At 36.6% G+C, this 19718-nt stretch overlaps 1 protein-coding gene across 4 annotated transcripts in view; it reads left to right on the top strand.

Moving 5' to 3' along the window:
- The window catches only part of LARP4 (La ribonucleoprotein 4), a gene marked incomplete at its 3' end in the record, with an annotated part of 67915 nt that overhangs the window by 18612 nt on the left and 29585 nt on the right, over positions 1-19718 (top strand). For all 4 annotated transcript variants that reach the window (XM_082635742.1, XM_082635743.1, XM_082635744.1 and 1 more), the window contains exons 3-8: positions 66-218; positions 3109-3184; positions 7015-7151; positions 8636-8739; positions 9629-9739; positions 10514-10567. In XM_082635742.1, the coding sequence (XP_082491868.1) occupies positions 66-218; positions 3109-3184; positions 7015-7151; positions 8636-8739; positions 9629-9739; positions 10514-10567 (635 nt within the window). The remainder of the gene's footprint in view (positions 1-65; positions 219-3108; positions 3185-7014; positions 7152-8635; positions 8740-9628; positions 9740-10513; positions 10568-19718) is intronic.

Consider the following 19718-nt stretch of genomic DNA (forward strand, 5'->3'; position numbering starts at 1 on the left):
AGAGTGCCTAAAGATAGGATTTTAGAGAATTACTATTCACTTCTAGTATGTTTTCTTTAATACAGGTAATAGAGAACCTGCAGATGATATGTGTAAGGAGTATGAAATAATGTATTCATCTTGTGAAACCACAAGAACTACTACAGGCATTGAGGAATCAACTGATGGAATGATTTTGGGACCAGAAGATCTGAGTTACCAAATATATGATGTTTCTGGTAAACTTTATGGTTTTATTGGTAAAATGAGAATGCAGTATGCTAATCTTTTTCCCCCTCCAGTCTGTTTATCATTATTCTAGTAAACATGGCATTAATTGGTCTATTTTATTATTTGAAAAGAAGTTTATGTTAATGAAATATTAGGTGACTTTTATAAATACTGTTTTCAAATGGCCAAACATGAACATTGTAATTTAAAAAGAATGTTTATTTTAAAGGTCTTATTAAAGGAAAGTGTGAAATTAAAGATGAAAGGAAAAAATAGTCAATATAGTTAAAAAAGAGACCTAAATTACAATCTTTCAGAGTTCAAGTTTCTTGATCTATTAGTTGGGATCAACGCAAGTTCTGTCAATTTTCCCATCACTTTTGTCAGTGTGAAATGCATTTATAAATGTGAGATTGCAGGGATTAATTTTGAGAAAAAGGTTGTGTTATAGTTCTACTACAGTTCAACTTGTGAGATATGTTTTTTTTCACATTCATTTAATTAGCATGGATTACTAATTGCTTGGACTTAAAATGGATGAAATTTAAAAGAAACTAAAGATAGACTATAGAACCTGATTACCTAACTTTATTTTTCTAAGTTCTAAAGGGTCTCTTTGGAAAATAAGTGTAATAGGGAGTAGGCATTTCTGTCACTGCTTAGTTCCCTGGCATTAGTCAAGGTATATAAACCTTTGTTCTCAGTTTATTTATTATATATATCTGGATTCGATTTCTAAGGTCAGTCAGCCTGTAAGTTGATTTCTGAAGTAGAATGGGGTGGTATTTCCATATAATAATTTAAGGTGGTTAGGTTTTGCTCCCTCCTTGTTATAATATACCTATCCACTGGCTACTTTGAACTTATAGTTGGTTTTAGTGAATTGGCAACCAGTTGGTATTTTAAAAAGTTTGCTGTAATAACACTGAAAGCTTAAATGAAGTTATTATTCATTTAGCCAGCATTTGGGTGGATGAATTTTGTATTAGAAGGGTTACATATACTACATAGGAATAGGATGCTTCTTACTTCATTTTTAATGAAATTAATATCTAATATCATTTTGAATCTTGAGTAGTAAGACAAAGTAGTGGTAAAATCATGCACAAAATTTATCTTTACAGGAAAATATAGTGCTCTAAAATTAAGCAATGAAAAGAGTATTAAGAGATAGAAGTGGGGTTTTTTTAATTGAAATATAGTTGATTTACAATGTGTTAATTTCTGCTGTACAGCAAAGGGATTCAGTAATAAACACACACACACACACGTTCTTTTTTATATTCTTTTCCATTATGTTTTATCACAGAATATTGAATATAGTTCCCTGTGCTATACAGTAGGACCTTATTTGTCCATTCTTTGTATAATAGTTTGCATCTACTAACCCCAAACTCCCAATCCATCCCTCCCCTACCCCACCTCCTCCTTGGCAACAAGTCTGTTAAGAGATAGAAGTTTAAGGAGTGTGACTAACATCAGATTTACTACCGATAGTACAGATGTGGAGCCATATATATATCCCACTTTGTGTAGTTCCTGTCTTCAAATTTAGATTACTGTTACTTTGGCTTATGTATATAAATTTATTTATTTTTATTTGTTTTTTTGGCTGCGTTGGGTCTTCGTTGCTGTGTGTGAACTTTCTCTAGTTGCGGCACGTGGGCTTCTCACTGCAGTGGCTTCTCTTGTTGCGGAGCACAGGTTCTAGGCGCACAGGCTTCAGTAGTTGTGTCTCATGGGCTCAGTAGTTGTGGCTTGTGGGCTCAGTAGTTGTGGCTCACGGGCTCTAAAGCACAGGCTCAGTTGCGGTGCACAGGCTTAGTTGCCCCACGGCATGTGGGATCTTCCCGGACCAGGGCTCAAACCCGTGTTCCCTGCATTGGCAGGCAGGCTCAGTAGTTGTGGCTTGTGGGCTCAGTAGTTGTGGCTCACGGGCTCTAAAGCACAGGCTCAGTTGTGGTGCACAGGCTTAGTTGCCCCACGGCATGTGGGATCTTCCCGGACCAGGGCTCAAACCCGTGTTCCCTGCATTGGCAGGCGGATTCTTAACCACTGTGCCACCAGGGAAGCCCCTAGATTACTATTACTTTTTTTTTTTTTTTTTTTTGCGGTACACAGGTCTCTCACTGTTGTGGCCTCTCCCGTTGCGGAGCACAGGCTCCAGACGCACAGGCTCAGCGGCCATGGCTCACGGGCCCAGCCGCTCCGCGGCATGTGGGATCTTCCCGGACCGAGGCACAAACCCGTGTCCCTGCATCGGCAGACAGACTCCCAACCACTGTGCCACCAGGGAAGCCCCACTATTACTTTTGTTCTTTGAGTTTTCATTAAAGGAATAAGTAGTTATCACATTTTTTTAAAGTATTTAGGGTAATGTTTTACAATATGGTATCCAAATGCTTTTAGTATTACTGATGATTTGTTAATTACTTGATAAAATATGTAATTTAAAAACTGATATGAGGGTTTCCCTGGTGGCGCAGTGGTTGAGATCCGCCTGCCGATGCAGGGGACATGGGTTCGTGCCCCAGTCCGGGAAGATCCCACACGCTGCGGAGCGGTTGGGCCCGTGAGCCATGGCCGCTGAGCCTGTGCGTCCGGAGCCTGTGCTCCGCAATGGGAGAGGCTACAACAGTGAGAGGCCCGCGTACCGCAAAAAAACAAAAAACAAAAAAACAAAAACTGATATGAAATCTGTCTAAAGAAAGAAGAATAGATAGGTTAAAAGGTAGACCTCGTGTATCTGAATTCTAAAAGGAATAAAAATACAGTTTCTGGTGATTTTAATTTGATTTTAATTTGCATACTTTGTGGCTTACTCTGAAAACAATATGTAAAGTTTACTACCTATGGTAATTAGGTATTAACTTTTCCCCTCTTGTTTTCTACCATCAGGAGAAAGCAACTCAGCAATTTCTACAGAAGAACTAAAAGAGTGTTTGAAGAAACAATTAGAATTCTGTTTCTCACGGTACACTATCATTTTTTAATTGACCTTTTTCCTTTTTGAATTGTTTGATTAGTAGATGTGAAATACCTATGAATTGAATGGAAAAGTGATTTTAATTTCCCTTGGTGATGTATTTTGGTATCATTCTTCAGTATATTTCTTAACTAGATTTAAAGATGTCTCCAGTTGGTTATGTAAAGGGTCTAGTCCCAGTATAAAGATAATGAAATTTCTCTTGGATATTTTTCCTATAATCATATTCATTTTTAGGGTTCTCTTTATGTTTTTAGTAGTTTGCTCTTGTAATCTTTTTTTTTTTTTTTTTTTGGTACGCGGGCCTCTCACTGTTGTGGCCTCTCGCGTTGCGGAGCACAGGCTCCAGACGCGCAGGCTCAGCGGCCATGGCTCACGGGCCCAGCCGCTCCGCGGCATGTGGGATCTTCCCGGACCCGGGCACGAACCCGTATTCCCTGCATTGGCAGGCGGACTCTCAACCACTGCGCCACCAGGGAAGCCCTGCTCTTGTAATCTTTGAGCATAGAGTTATTTTTAATAAGATATGTGGATGGGTATAGAATTTATATTACCTGTTTCTTCTATTAAATAAAGAGTTCCTTCAGGTAAACATTTCAAGGTATCTTATTTACAGATAAGAGTTAAGAATTATGTAGGTATATTTATAGCTTAGATGTATAAACCTTGAGTATATAGAACTACCCCTTCCAAAATAAACAGAAGTTTGGATATGCGTGCAAATGTAATGCCTTCTGTTTTTCGGAGGAGGACCAGTAAACCAGTTTTTTAAGGTAGAAACCTGGATTTTATCATAGACTTCTTTATTTCCTTACATATAATCCAGTCTTGACTCAGTTTTAATTGATTTTTCATCCTGAATATCTCCCTTTTCTTCTTTGCCTTTATAGTTTAGTACAGGCCCTAGTTTTATGAAAACAAGACCCTTCTAGTCAGTTGTGCCTATGATGCAATTCATTTTGTCTCCCATACTTGTCATAGTTATTTTAAAATCTTTGCCTACTAACTGGATCATTTGTATGTCTGCTTATATTTCTGAGGTTTTTTTTCTCTTGATTGTCACAATTTCCTGGCTTTTTGCATGTCTTATAAATTTTGATTATAATTTGGACACTACATATGCTGGGCACTACATATAAAAGAAACTAGAAAGCTGCAGTGCCATAATGTTTCTCTCTAGACAAGATTTGAGCTTTCTTCTGGTAAGCAGAAGCAGATTGATTTCTTCAATCCAGTTAAGGATTGAGCTGAGTCAGGGCTGAGCAGCCACTTTAATTAGACTCGATCGACCTCTGATTTATCTCTGTTCCTTAGGCAGGACCTTCTTAGGCTTTTGATTTAGAAGTTGGCAGTTTTCTGTTACCTCAGTCGTGAAACACCAAGGGAAGTTTAGTTGTGTTCTTCAGAGGTTTGAGATGAGCTCTTTAGCCTTTTACCCTGTACAGCTTCAAAATCTGGCAAATGTCTTGTCAGGGAGACCTGTCTTAGGTTTGATGCAAGGTTCCTTCTTCTACTGGGACTTCCACAAGACCACGAAGATTTTACTCTGCTTTTTCAGCCTTCCATCTTTCAGGGTCCCAGCCTTCCATCTTCCTCCTTAGAATGCAGTAAATGTCATATGGAGGAAAATCAGCTGTGTATTGGGGGCTCCTTTAGTTTCCAATTCATAATACCAGTCTTGTGCAACTGCCTAAAATAAAGCTCTACTAGTTTCTTTGTGGTCCAGGATCTGCAGATATCCTTGGAAAAGAAAGATTATCTTTCTGGAATTTCATTTTGTCCTTGTAGCTTCTACAGTTTTTATCTCCAAAAACATGATATTTCTGTAATCTGTCCAAGCTTTTTTAGTTGTTGCAGCATGAGCTCTGGCTTATCATGATCTATCACATCCTACTCAGAACTACGATACAGTTCAAACCAGCTGGGCGGTTGCCATTTGTAGCTCAGTAAAATTGCCACTAAGACATATTAGGTATTAGTCATGAACATATTAGGTATTAGTCATAATCCTCGATGTTATATATCTATTAATTTGACTGACTTCTGACAAGGTAGTTTCTTTAAGGGTGTGTCATACTGTTTTGTAAGGAGAGACTGGCTGAAAGTCTGAGTTGATTTAGGCTACAGCCTTTTAGTTGTGCAAATATTATGTTCATAGTTGTCTTATTTTCAAGTTCTTAAAGAATATCTGGTTGATTAGTATGTTCCTTTTTTTTAAAATAAATAAATTATTTTGTTTTGGGGTCTTCCTTGCTGTGCACAGGCTTTCTCTAGTTGCGGCGAGCGGGGGCTACTCTTCGTTGCAGTGTGCAGGCTTCTCATTGCGGTGGCTTCTCTTATTGTGGAGCACGGGCTCTAGGCACCCAGGCTTCAGTAGTTGTGGCACGCGGACTCAGTAGTTGTGGTTTGTGGGTTCCAGAGTGCAGGCTCAGTAGTTGTGACACATGGGCTTAGTTGCTCCGCGGCATGTGGGATCTTCCCAGATCAGGGCTCGAACCTTGATCCCTGCATTAGCAGGTGGATTCTTAACCACTGCGCCACCAGGAAAGCCCTATTCTTTCTTTTATGCTGAAGTGAGTTTAACTGTTACTGGTATCCTCTCTATTCTTTTTTCCCCAAGACAAATAACCACCACTTGTTGACAGTTGTAACCTTAAAAAAGTAATTACTACTCTATTTTAGTATAATTTGAATGTAAAGGCCTTGACCCTACTCTTTGCCAAGTACTAAGGCTTTGTCATTTTGAATGACAAAGATCCTTCATGGAACCTGTATTCTGACTGGGGGAGAGAAAACAATAAACATAATAAATAAGCAGCTTAGAAGTGTGTTAGGTGATAAGTGCTATGGAAAAAAATAGAGCAGAGTAAGCAAGGGAAGAGGGGAATCATGAGTACTTGGTTGGTTTCAGAATAGGGTGGTCATTGAGAAGGTGTTTTTTTTTTTTTTTTTGCGGTACACGGGCCTCTCACTGTTGTGGCCTCTCCCATTGCGGAGCACAGGCTCCGGACGCACAGGCTCAGCGGCCATGGCTCATGGGCCTAGCCGCTCTGCGGCATGTGGGATCTTCCCGGACCGGGGCACGAACCCATGTCCCCTGCATCAGCAGGCGGACTCTCAACCACTGCGCCACCAGGGAAGCCCTGAGAAGGTGGCTTTTAAGCAAAGATTTCTAGCTGTTTATAACCAGACTGCTTCAAAGGTTTGATGTAAATAACAAGATATGAATTTGATTCTCCTTCAGTTTGTTGAACAAGATTTTATGTGTAAGATAGAGCATTTGTATCTTCTTTTTTAAAAAATGTATCTTAATCTTTTGTCTTAATTTAAAATGTTTTATATTTATTATTTTAACTTTATTATTTAAATTTAAATAAAAAGTCAAACATACCTATTAAAAAATGCAAACATTAAGAAACTAAAAATCCTCCATGATCCAGCTCATGGTTTACATTACAATTTTCTCCATATGCATATTCTAACATCAGTGATAAGGTATTTATAAGATGGAACAAAACTGTATGTAATATTTTGTAATATACTTTAATATTAAGCCTCTTTCCACATCAGTATAATTTCATAAAATTCCTTGTTCAAAACTGTTGGGCCCAATGTATTTGGGGATTCAGAAACTTTCCAGAAGTTGTTAGAATATATCTGTTGTATATTACGTATTTTCATAGTTCACTGTGTTATTTCTGATAGCATAATTTTGTTTTCCTAGGTTTAGTGACAAAAGTGAATAAGGCATCTCTTCTTTAGGTGCTTTTTAAGACTTGTTTGTTTTATAGGACTGTTGCTTCTCTTATTCCTTTCAGAGAAAATTTGTCAAAGGATCTTTACCTGATATCTCAAATGGACAGTGATCAGTTCATCCCAATTTGGACAGTTGCCAACATGGAAGAAATAAAAAAGCTGACCACAGACCCTGACCTAATTCTTGAAGTGTTGAGATGTATGTAAATTGTACCTTTTAGCTTACTTTTAAAATCAAAGATTAAATATTCTTTTGACTTCTGATCATGCAGGAAATTGTTTTTAACTCCATATTTTTTGCTGTTCTGTGCTAATTATCTATTTTTACTGACTGGTACATATATAGCTTGTATATCAGTTCTGTACCTTGGTTGTTCATCTTGATACTCATTTACTCAAGTATAAGCAATTAAACCTCTGTTTTCTGGGCTATTAGAAAGCTATATGTGTCATTATCACACCCTGTAAAGCAATCTGTTTCAAACTTTTGGACAAAAGTAATAAGTAAACTTTATATCACAACCCAATACACACATACACTACATACACACAACTGAAATGTTAATAGTAGATTAATACTAAATGCTTGAAATGAGTTCATTTCTTTTATTATAAAATTGTTTTCACAACCTATTAAGAGTTGCGACCTGCAGTTTGACAAACACTGCTCTAAAGTTGGTAAAGAATTTATATTTTAGATTGAGGCTTAAGAATTTTTAGTGGTGTTTGTGTCTTATATCAGCATTTCTTGGTAACCTCTCTTATACAGGTTTTGTTAACTACTTGAGTAAAGGTGGATCTTCACTTTTTTTTTGAAATTTGTTGAAATGTTTGAAAGTTAAATAAAGCAAGTCCAGTAATAGACTTACATGGGAGTAGAGATTTCCATTGTCAGAGGGATAAAAACATTTATGAAATCTTTGATCGGTTTGTACAGATCAAACCAGTCTTGATCTGGTTTGACCAGATCTTAAAATGACCCAGTCTTGTCAACATTTAAAGAATTTGCCAAGAGACAGAATCTCCTACCTCCAAGGGCTGAAACCTAGCACTTATACACAGGCCTTCTTCCTTAACAACTACTTTTATTCTCTCTACTTACCTGCACAGGAAGATGTGACATATTATCCTTTGAAGGGACTAGAAATAAAAGTTTTGGCTTGTGGTACTACCTTCATTCTATATTAACTCAAAACCAGCATCTGAAAGAAAGATTGTAATCATTTATATATAATTCTTGGTTTTAAGTGTTTCTCAGACTTTAATTTTAAGGAGAATTTTTTCACATATCAAAGCTCATTACATTCCCCAGAGTAGTGTTTGGCTAATGCAGTACATTGATTTTACTTGAAATAAAGAATTTGGTAATTGTATACAGGGAAGTGCCCTATGAGATATAAATATTGTATACTCCTTAAAGGCTTCTTTTCAACTCCAACACTGCCACGTCACAAAATAAGTACTCTGAGTATTTGTGCAATGAATAACATTGGACAATGTTCTTTGCATATCAATCTCAAGATATTTTATTGTAACTGTAATCTTTGATTCTACAACTTAATTTCTTTAAAATGTTAGCCTCTGCTAATTTATTCAGTTGGAAATTGAAATGAATAGTTTTTTAGTGGAATTATTAATATCACTATTTTTACACTTTTGAATGAAACTTCTTTAAAATTTCAGCCTCTCCCATGGTGCAAGTTGATGAGAAGGGCGAGAAAGTGAGACCAAGTCATAAGCGTTGTATTGTAATTCTTAGAGAGATTCCTGAAACAACACCAGTAGAGGTAAATCATTAGCATTGTTAAAGCTAAATATTCTTAACTGTTTATTTTATTTTATTTTTCAGTAATTTTTAATAGATTTATTTATTTTTGTTTATTTTTTTGGCTGCATTGGGTCTTTGTTGCTGCGTGCGGGCTTTCTCTGGTTGCGGCGAGCGGGGGCTACTTTTCGTTTTGGTGCATGTGCTTCTCATTGTGGTGGCTTCTCTTATTGTGGAGCACAGGCTCTAGACGTGCAGGCTTCAGTAGTTGTGGCACACGGGCTTAGTTGCTCTGCAGCATGTGGGATCTTCCCGGACCAGGGCTCGAACCCATGTCCCCTGCAATGGCAGGCAGATTCTTAACCACTGTGCCACCAGGGAAGTCCCTCTGAGTTTTGATAATCATCTTTTTCTAAATCCATGTATTTTTTTGAATTTTTGTTTTTAATTAAATCAGTTACGAAAAACACGATATCTGTGCACAGTTCATGTCTGTGACTGTTGTAGACAGAGCATTTGGATTAAATGAAAATGTGTAAAAATACTTAGCACCTAGAAAATGTTAATGTAGGACAGTCCCCCCACCCACCCACCCACACCTTTTTTTTTGGACAATGACAGGACTGGAAAGATTTTACTCTTAAGCAGAATTTAGCTTGCCACTAGGATTGAAATAATACTTCAGTTTTGCTGATTATAAAATAAGCTTCCATCCCTAAATCATGCACAAAATTTGCACTATAACTATGCATGTTCTTGTTTCAGAGTATAATTCTACTCAACAGAAAAATGGGCAGAAGGCATAAACAGTTACTAAGTAAAGAAATAGAAAAGACCAAAAGACATGAAGAGTAAAAAAAATGCCCATTTTTGATATATTTTTAGAGTTAACCGAAGATTTTCTTTTTTAGGAAGTAAAAGCTTTGTTTAAAAATGAAAACTGCCCCAAGGTGATAAGCTGTGAATTTGCACACAATAGCAACTGGTATATCACTTTCCAGTCAGACACAGATGCACAGCAGGTGAGAAGAAAACTTTTCTTCTGATTTCAAGTCCTGGTGATAAAAGAAGTAGTGTATATTTTAACTGAGAAAAATGTGTGCTTACAGTAATGTTTGTAAAGACTTTGGAGAACCTTACTCACCTTTTTGGTTTTGCTTATTAATTGGTTTCCTTTTTGATGATCTTCTTAAAGCTTTTTCTGTTTCAATTTAAGACCAGTTTGTTTCCTGTCAGTAAAAAAATTAACACAATTTTTAAATTAACATGGGGATCAGAGACCATGTACTCAGTAGTTAGTATTTCTGTTACATAGTAGGCCCACAATATATATAACTTCTGTTCTGATTCTTGGTATTTTGACATAATGATTTTACTCTTAATTGTTATCATGGCCTATTTAAAGATAAGTAATATTTCTTTGAAACAAAAATTTATATAATAGCATTTTAAAACCTCTTACTGATTTTTTTTTTTAAATTCTTCATCTTAGAAGGCCCTCTGAACCCATTTAAAAATTGATAATGTAGTGATATTTTGGGCCTGTTTTGAATTTTGTGAGTGTGTGTCAAGTAGTAATCCATAGTAGTTTAATATACAATAAATGTGAACTGTAGCTGAGGTCTTAAATTTTTACTTTTTCATTCCCTGTCACCTGCATAATGGGATCACCTTCAGAATTTTTTATTGTTTAGTTTAGAGATAGTTGCAATTACCAAAACTCTCTTGATAGAATAATGATGGCTTTAATGAAATGTTTGAATGCTAATGAAAGTTCCTTTCTGCTTTGTTAACAGGCTTTTAAATACTTAAGAGAAGAAGTTAAGACATTTCAGGGCAAGCCAATCATGGTAAGAAACATTTGTTAGTCCATCATGAGACAAGAAGGTTTTTGTTGTCTGTCTATTAACAAACAAAGATGAATAACATTTTATAAAACCCATAATGATTTTAAAGAAATTTCTGGCTCATATGAAATGCTATTTCAGGAAATTAGTGATAGAATGTCAAAATACTTTCTAAACAGCAGTCTCTTCTAGAAGTATAACTTCAGACAGCATGAAGTTTAAGTTAGATGCTGATTGACAACATGTAAGATAATCACAGATCTCAATCCTGCTCTTAGGAGCAGGAATAATTTTTTAGTAACAAAGGTGGAAAACATTCTCAGTACTTTCATTTCAATTAACTGCATCACTGCATTAATACTCAGCCATTTGGGAACCTGGAAATTGTCGTTGATGACACTTGCTCACAGTTTACATGTCTAATCTGTTCTCACATCCCATGAAATCTGCCTTCAAAACTTCTTTCAATCATTACTACCATTGTTTAGGCTTGAGCAATTGGAATAGCCTTTTAGCTGTTAGGCCTTCAGCTTTCCCCTCCTTACAGTCCATTCTCCACATTATTTTAAGTGTGAAAGTAATACCTGTATGTGGTAAGAAAGTCAAATGATTTATAGTAAATAAGTTAATTAAATCTCCCTGTCCCAGATTCCTCCAGTCATTTTCCCTAGAGGTGATGAGAAAGAGCAGTTTTTTCTGCACCCATCTAGGAATTTTCTTTCTGTCTTTACGTAAATGGAAACGTATAGTATATACACGCCTATTCTTTTCTCATAATAGATCTTTTCATTCACCATTGTTTCAGGTATACATTTAATATTGTTCCATGATTTAATTATTAAGTTGTTCTTGTTTACAAATAATTTGTAACATATGCTTTCTTTAAAAGTTTTTTTTATTGTGGTAAAATATGCATACATACAATTTACCATTTTTAAGTGTACAACTAACCCAGTGGCGTTTAGTACATTCACATTACTGTACAACCATCACCGGTATTTATTTCCAGAACTTTGCAGCATCCCCAGAAACTCTATACCCATGAAACCATAACTTCTCATTCTTCCCAGCTGCTGGTAACTTCCCTTCTAGTCTCTGTCTTTCTGAATTTACCTATTTTAGATACCACATATAAATGGAATCATGCAATATTTGTCCTTTTGTATCTGGCTTATTTCACTTAGCATAATGTTTTCCAGCTTCATCTATGTGGAGCATGTGTCAGAACTTCATGACTTTTTATTGGCTGAATAATATTCCATTGTATGTATATACCACATTTTGTTTATTCATTATCTATTGAAGGATGCTTGGGTTGCTTCCATCTTTGGATTATTGTGAATAATGCTGCACAACTATCTGAGTCCCTGCTTTCAACTCTTTTGGGTATATACTAGGAATTACTGGGTAATATGATAATTCTATGTTTAACATATTGAGGAGTGCATAACTGTTTTCCAAAGCAGTTGTATCCTTTTACATTCCCACCAGCAATGGAGAAGGATTCAAATTTTTCTACATCCTAACAACACTTGTTATTTTTGCTTTTTGGATAAAGCCCTCATCCTAATGGGTAGAAAGTGGTATCTCATTATGGTTTTGTGTTTCATTTTCCTAGTGACACATGATATCGGGCATCTTTTCATGTGCTTCTTTGCCATTTGTATGCCTTTTTTGGAGAAATGTCTGTTCAAGTCCTTTGACCATTTTTTTAATTGGGTTATTTGTTTTGTTGTTGAGCTGTACCAGATCTTTATATATTCTGGATATTAAACTCTTGTCAGATATATGACCTGCAAATATTTTCTCCCATTTTGTGGGTTATCTTTTTTACTCTCTTGAAGTGTCTTTGAGGCACAAAAGCTTTTAATTTTTATGAAGTCCAGTTAATTTTTTTGTTGTTATCTGTGCTTTCGTTGCCATACTTCATAAATCGTTGCCAAATCCAAGATCATGAAATGTTTCCCCTATGTGTTCTTCTAAGGGTTTTATAATATTAGCCTTTCCTTTTAATTGAAATAATGTTGATGTACAGTATTATGTTCATTTCAGGTATACTACATAGTGATTTGACATTTGCATACATTATGAAATGATCACCGTGTTAAGTCTAGTAACCATCTGTCCCCATGCAAAGTTAATACAATATTATTTGACCATATTCTTTTTAAAAAATATTTATTCATTCATTCATTCATTTATTTTGGCTGTGCTGGCTCTTAGTTGGGGCACGCGGGATCTTCATTGTGACATGCGGACTCTTAGTTGGCGGCACGCGTGCGGGATCTAGTTCCCCGACCAGGGATCAGACCCAGGCCCCCTGCATTGGGAGCGTGGAGTCTTAACCACTGGGCCAGCAGGGAAGTCCCTGACCATATTCTTTATGCTGTATATTACATCCCCATGGCTTATTTATTGTATAACTGGAGGCTTGTACCTCTTAATTCCATTCACCTATTTACCTGCCCCACAACCCCCTCCCCTCGGGCAACTACCCATATGTTCTCTGTATCTATGAGTCTGTTTTCATTTTGTTTTGTCTGTTTTATTTTTTAGTTTCCACATATAAGTGAGATCATGTGGTATTTGCTTTTCTCTGTCTTTCCTCACTTAGCATAATTACCCTCTAGATCCATCCATGTTGTCGCAAATGGCAAGATTTCTTTTTTTATGGCTGAATAATACTCCACTGTGTATATATATCACATCTTCTTTATCCATTCATCTACTGATGGGGACTTAGGTTGCTTCCATATCTTGGCTGTTGTAAATAATGCTGCAGTGAATATAAGGGTGCATATATCTTTTGGAATTAGTAGTTTTGATTTCCTTGGGTAAATACCCAGAAGTGAAATTGCTGGATCCTATAGGAGTTCCATTTTTAATTTCTTGAAGAAGCTCCATACTGTTTTTCCATAGTGGCTGCACCAATTTACAATCCTACAAGTGCACAAGGGTTCACTTTTCTCCACATCTTCGCCGACACTTGTTATTTGTTGTCTTTTTGATGATAGCCATCTGACAGTTTTGAGGTGGTATCTCACTGTGGTTTTGATTTCCATTTCTCTGATTATTAGTGATGTGGAGCATCTTTTCTGTCTGTGGCCATCTGTGTGTCTTCTTTGGGGGGATAAAAAGTCTGTATTCCGGTCCTCTGCCCATTTATATATGGTGTGAGAACATAGTCCAATTTGATTCTTTTGCATGTAGCTATCCAGTTTCCCCAGCTCTCTTTAAGAGGCTGTCTTCCCCATTGTTTATTCTTGCCTCCTTTGCCATAGATTAATAGACGAAATATGTGTGGATTTATTTCTGGGCTCTCTCTTTGGTTTCATTGATCTGTGTGTCTTTTTGAGCTAGCACCGTATTATTTGATTACTGAAGCTTTGTAATATAGTTTGAAATCTGGGAGTGGAATACCTCCAGCTCTGTTTTTCTTCCTCAAGATTGCTTTGGTATTTGAGGTCTTTTGGTATCCATACAGAGTTTAGAATTACTGTTCTAGTTCTGTGAAAAATGCCCTTGATATTTTGGTAGAGATTGCTTTGAATCTGTAGATTGCCTTGCTTAGTTTGGTCATTTTAACAATATTAATTCTTCAGTCCATGAGCATGGTGTGCCTTTTTGTTTGTGTCATCTTCAGTTTCTTTTACCAATGCCTTATAGTTTTCAGAGTATAAGTCATTTACCTCTTTGGTTAGATATTTTATTTTTTGATGCAGTTGTAAATGGGATTGTTTTCTTAAAATCTCTTTCTGATAGTTCATTATTAATGTATAGAAGTGCAACAGATTTCTGTGTATTAGTTTTGTATCCTACAACTGTACTGAATTCATTTATATTAATAGATTTTTGATAGCATCCTTAGGCTTTTCTATATATAGTATCATGTCATTTACAAACAGTGACAGTTTTACTTCTTCCTTTCCAATTTGAATTCCTTTTATTTCTCTTCCTCGTTATTGCTATGGCTAGGACTTCCAGTACTATATTGGATAAAAATGATGAGAGTGGGCATCCTTGTCATGTTCCTTAACTTGCTGGAAATGCTTCAGCTTTTCACCATTGAGTGTGATGTTGGCTGTGGGTTTGTCATATATAGCCTTTATTATGTTGAGGTATGTTCCTTATATACCCACTTATTGGGAGTTTTTATCATAAATGTTAAACGTTTAATTTTCAAAAGCTTTTTCTACATCTGTTGAGATGATCATATGATTTTTATGTTCAGTTTGTTAAAGTGATATATTGATTTATTTGCAGATATTAAACCATCCTTGATCCCTGAGATAAATCTTACTTGATCATGATGTGTGATCTGTTTAATGTATTGTTGAATCCTGTTTGCTAATATTTTGTTGAGGATGTTAGCATCCATGTTCATCAGTGACATTGGCCTGTAGTTTTCTTTTTTTGTATCTAGTTTTGGTATCTAGGTGATGCTGGCCTCATAGAATAAGCTCAGAAGCATTCCTCCTTCAATTTTTTGGAATAGTTTAAGAAGAATAGGTGTTAATGCATCGTTAAATGTTTTGTAGAATTCCCCTGTGTAGCCGTCTGTCTGGTCCTGGGTGGGTGAGATTTTTGCTCCCACCCTTTAGGAGCAGATTCTCTGTTTCCTACAATCTTCTCAGTGTGCAGTATGCAAGCTCCACTGACTTTCAAAGCCAGACCTTCTGGGGCCTCGTCTTCTTGTTTTAGGACCCTCAGGTTGGGGAGCCCGATGTGGCATTTGGACCCCTTGCTCCTTGGGGGAGGAACTCTACAATTGTGATATTCTTCCTGTTTGTGGGTCACCAACCAGGGGGTTTGGGTCCTGACTATGTCTCATTTCCACCCCTTCTACCCATCTCATGCTTCCTTCTTCATGACTTTAGTTGTGGAAAATCTTTTCTGCTAGTCTCCAGGTTATTGTCATAGATACTTGCTCTGTAAGTACTTTTAAATTTGGTGTGTCCATGGGAGGAGCTGAGTTTATTTCTGGGCTCTCTATTTCCATTTAATTGGTCTGTATGTCTGTCTTTATGCCAGTACCACACTATTTCAATTACTGTAGCTTTGTAGTAAGATTTGAAAATGAGAAGTATGAGCTGTTCAGTTTTACTGTTCTTTATTAATACTGTTGAGGGTATTCAGGACCACTTGAAATTTCATATGAATTTTAGGTTGGAGTTTTCTATTTCTCCAAGCAAATGCCATTGGGACTTTGATAGTACACTGTGTCTGTATATCATTTGAATATTATTGTCATCTTAACAATATTGAGTCCTCCAATCCATGAACATGGGATTTCATTCTATTTATTTAGGTTTTTCATTTCTTTCAGCAATTTGTTGTAGTTTTCATTGTATAGGTGATGTATTCCTAAGTATTTTGTTCTTTTTGATACTGTTGTCAATGGAATTTTCTTAATTTCCTTTTCAGATTGTTCATTCCTAGTGTATAGAAATGCAACCATTTTTGAGTGTTGATTTTATATCCTGCATCTTTGCTGTACTAGTTGATTAGATCTAACTTTTTTGGGGGGTGGGGGTGGGGGTCTGATTCTTTAAGAATTTTCTACATGTAAGATCATGTCATTTACAAACAGATGATTTTACCTCTCCTTTCTAGTTTGGATGTCTTTTATTACTTTTTCTTGCCTAATTGCTCTGGCTAGAACTTCCAATACTGTGTTGAGCGAAATGGCAAAAGTGGGCATCCTTGTCTTGTTCTTGATCTTAGGGGAAAAACCATCAGTCTTTTACCACTGAGTGTGATATCAACCATGTGCTTTTCACATATGGCCTTTGTCATGTTGATGAAGTTCCCTTCCGTTCCCAGTTTGAGTATTCTTACCTTGAAAGTGTGGAATTCTTTGAAATGCTTTTTCTGTATCAACTGAGATGATCGTGTGTGTTTTTCCTTTGTTCTGTTAATGTGCCATATTACATTGATTTTCTTATGTTGAACCACCCCACCTCCCATCCTCCCTCCCCACCCTCCTGCTCCCACTTCTGGAATAAATCCCACTTGGTCAAGATGTATACTCTTTTAACTCCTGACAAGTTGAATTTGCTAGTATTTTTTTGTGGATTTTTAAAATCTATATTCATAAGGGATATTGGCCTGTAGGTTTTTTCCCCCCCTTGTAGTGTGTTTGTCTGTTTTATCAGAGTAATACTGGCCTCATAGAATGAGTTAGGAAGTGTTTCTTCTTCTTCAGTTTTTTTAGAAGAGTTTGAGAAGGATTGGTGTTAATTGAGAAGGATTGGTAAAATTTTTCTTTTCTTTTCCGTTATGGTTAATTACAGGATATTGAATATAGTTCCCTGTGCTGTACAATAGAATCTTGTTGTCTATCCATTCTGTATATAATAGTTTCCATCTGCTAGTCCCAAACTCCCAATCCAGCCCTCCCTCACCCCTCCTCCCCCTTGGCAACCACAAGTCTGCTCTCTACATATATGAGTCTGTTTCTGTTTCATAGATAAGTTCATTTGTGTCATATTTTAGATTCCACATATAAGTGATATCATACGGTATTTGTCTTTCTCTTTCTGACTGACTTCACTTAGTGTGATAATCTCTAGGTCCATCCATGTAGCTGCAAATGGCATTATTTCATTCTTTCTTTATGGCTGAGTAATGTTCCGTGTGTGTGTGTGTGTGTGTGTGTGTGTATCTCACATCTTCTTTATCCATTCATCTGTCAGTGGGCATTTAGGTTGATTCCATGTCTTGGCTGTCGTAAATAGTGCTGTTATGAACATAGGGGTGCACATATCTTTTCAGATTATAGTTTTGTCTGGATATATGTCCAGGAGTGGGATTGCTGGATCATATGGCCTCTTTGAAATTTTAAAATCACTGATTCAACCTCCTTCTTAAAGGTTTATTCAAATTTCCACCTCCTCGGATCAGTTTTTGTAGTTTGTGTGTTTCTAGGAATCTTTCCGTTTCGTCTAGGTTATCCACATGTTGATCTGCCTTTGTTTACACTGTTCTCTTGTATTCTTTTTATTTCTGTAAAATCAGTATTTGGGTCTGATTTTAGTTTTCATTTCTGATTTAGAAATTGGAATCTTTTACCTTTCTTAGTCAATCTAGCTAAAGGTTTGTTCATTTTCTTGATCTTTTCAAAGAACCAGCTTTCAGTTTCATTGATTTTTCTGTCATTTCTCTGTTCTTTTTATCTCCATTCTAATCTTTATTATTTCCTCCTGCTATCTTTGGTTTTAGTTTGCTTCTTTCTAGTTTTTAGTTGGTAGCTTAGGTTATTGCTTTGAGATCATTCTTTTTTAACATAGGTGCTTATAGCTGTAAGTTTCCCTCTTCACACTGTTTTTATAACATCCAGTAAGTTCTTTTTTATTGGGGTATAGTTGTTTTACAATGTTGTCTTCATTTCTACTGTACAGTGGAGTTCCCTGTGCTACACAGCAGGTTCTCATTAGTTATCTATTTTATACATATTAGTGTATATATGTCAATTCCAATCTCCCAGTTCAACCCACCCCCCTTCCCCCCTTGGTGTCCATACGTATGTTCTCTGCGTCTGTGTCTCTATTGCTGCCTTGCAAACCGGTTCATCTGTACCATTTTTCTAGATTCCACATATATGCATTAATATACGATTTTTAAAAATTAATTAATTTATTTTTGGCTGTGTTGGGTCTTCGTTTCTGTGCAAGGGCTTTCTCTAGTTGCGGCGAGCGGGGGCCACTCTTCATCGCAGTGCGCGGGCCTCTCACTGTCGCGGCCTCTCTTGTTGCGGAGCACAGGCTCCAGACGCGCAGGCTCAGTAGTTGTGGCTCACGGGCCCAGTTGCTCTGCGGCATGTGGGATCTTCCTGGACCAGGGCTCGAACCCGTGTCCCCTGCATTGGCAGGCACATTCTCAACCACTGCGCCACCAGGGAAGCACACGATATTTGTTTTTCTCTTTCTGACTTACTTTACTCTGTATGACGGTCTCTGGGTCCATCCACGTCTCTACAGATGACCCAGTTTTGTTCCTTTTTATGGCTGATACATCCAGTAAGTTCTGATATGTTGTGTTTTTGTGTTCATTCATCTCAAATTATTTTCTAATTTCTCTTGCGATTTCATCTTTGACCCATTGGTTAAGAACGTGTGTTGTTTAATTTGTGAATTTTCTAGTTTTCCTTCTGTCACTGATTTCTAGTTTCATTCCATTGTGGACAGAGGAGATACTTTGTAAGATATCAGTCTTTCGAAATTTATTAAAACCAGTTTTGGTCTCTCATAGAGAATGTTCCATGTACACTTGATAAAAATATATGCTCTGGTGTTTAGAGTACTGTCTGTCACTGTTTGTAGTGTTATTCAAGTTCCCTATTTGTTTATTGCTTTTATTTTATTTATTTATTTATTTGGTTGCATTGGGTCTTAGTTGTGGCAGGAGGGCTCCTTAGTTGTGGCACGCAAACTCTTAAGTTGTAGCATGCATGTGGGATCTAGTTCCCTGACCAGGGATCGAATCTGGGCCCCCTGCATTGGGAGCATGGAGTCTTAACCACTGTGCCACCAGGGAAGTCCCTGTTTATTGTTTTTCTGTTTTGTTATTATTCATTATTGAAAGTGGGTTATTGAAGTCTCTATTATTGCAGAACTGTCTATCCTTTCAATTCTGTCAGTTTTTGCTTTACATATTTTGGGACTCTGTTGGTAGATGGATGTATGTTTATAATTGTTCTATCTTTTTGCTGGATTGAACCTTTTATCAATATATAATCTCCTTTGTCTCTAATAACCCTTTTTGACTTTGTTTTGCATAATAATAATATAGTAATCTTAGCTGTATTTTGATTACTATTTGCTTAGAATACCCTTTTCAGTTCTGTTAATTTCAATGTCTTTGAATCTAAAAGGAATCTCTTATAGACAGCATATGAATGAACCTTGTTTTTTTATTCAGCCCACCAGTGCCTGCCTTTTAAGAGGAGAGTTTAAGCCATTTACATTTAAAGTTCTTACTGATAAGTAGGGATACTTCTGCTATTTAGGTATTTTTTTTGTGTGTGTCCTAAATGTCTTTTCCCCCTCAATTCCTCCACTATTGCCTTTTTTGAAGTTTTGTAATGTAAAGTTTTGATATCCTTTCCTATTCTGTATACTTTTAAGTTTTGTTTTGTTTTGTTTTTTTAGTGGTT

Source organism: Mesoplodon mirus (genome assembly GCF_964341445.2).
Source record: "Mesoplodon mirus genome assembly, chromosome: 11".
In the NCBI taxonomy this organism is placed as follows: domain Eukaryota; kingdom Metazoa; phylum Chordata; class Mammalia; order Artiodactyla; family Ziphiidae; genus Mesoplodon; species Mesoplodon mirus.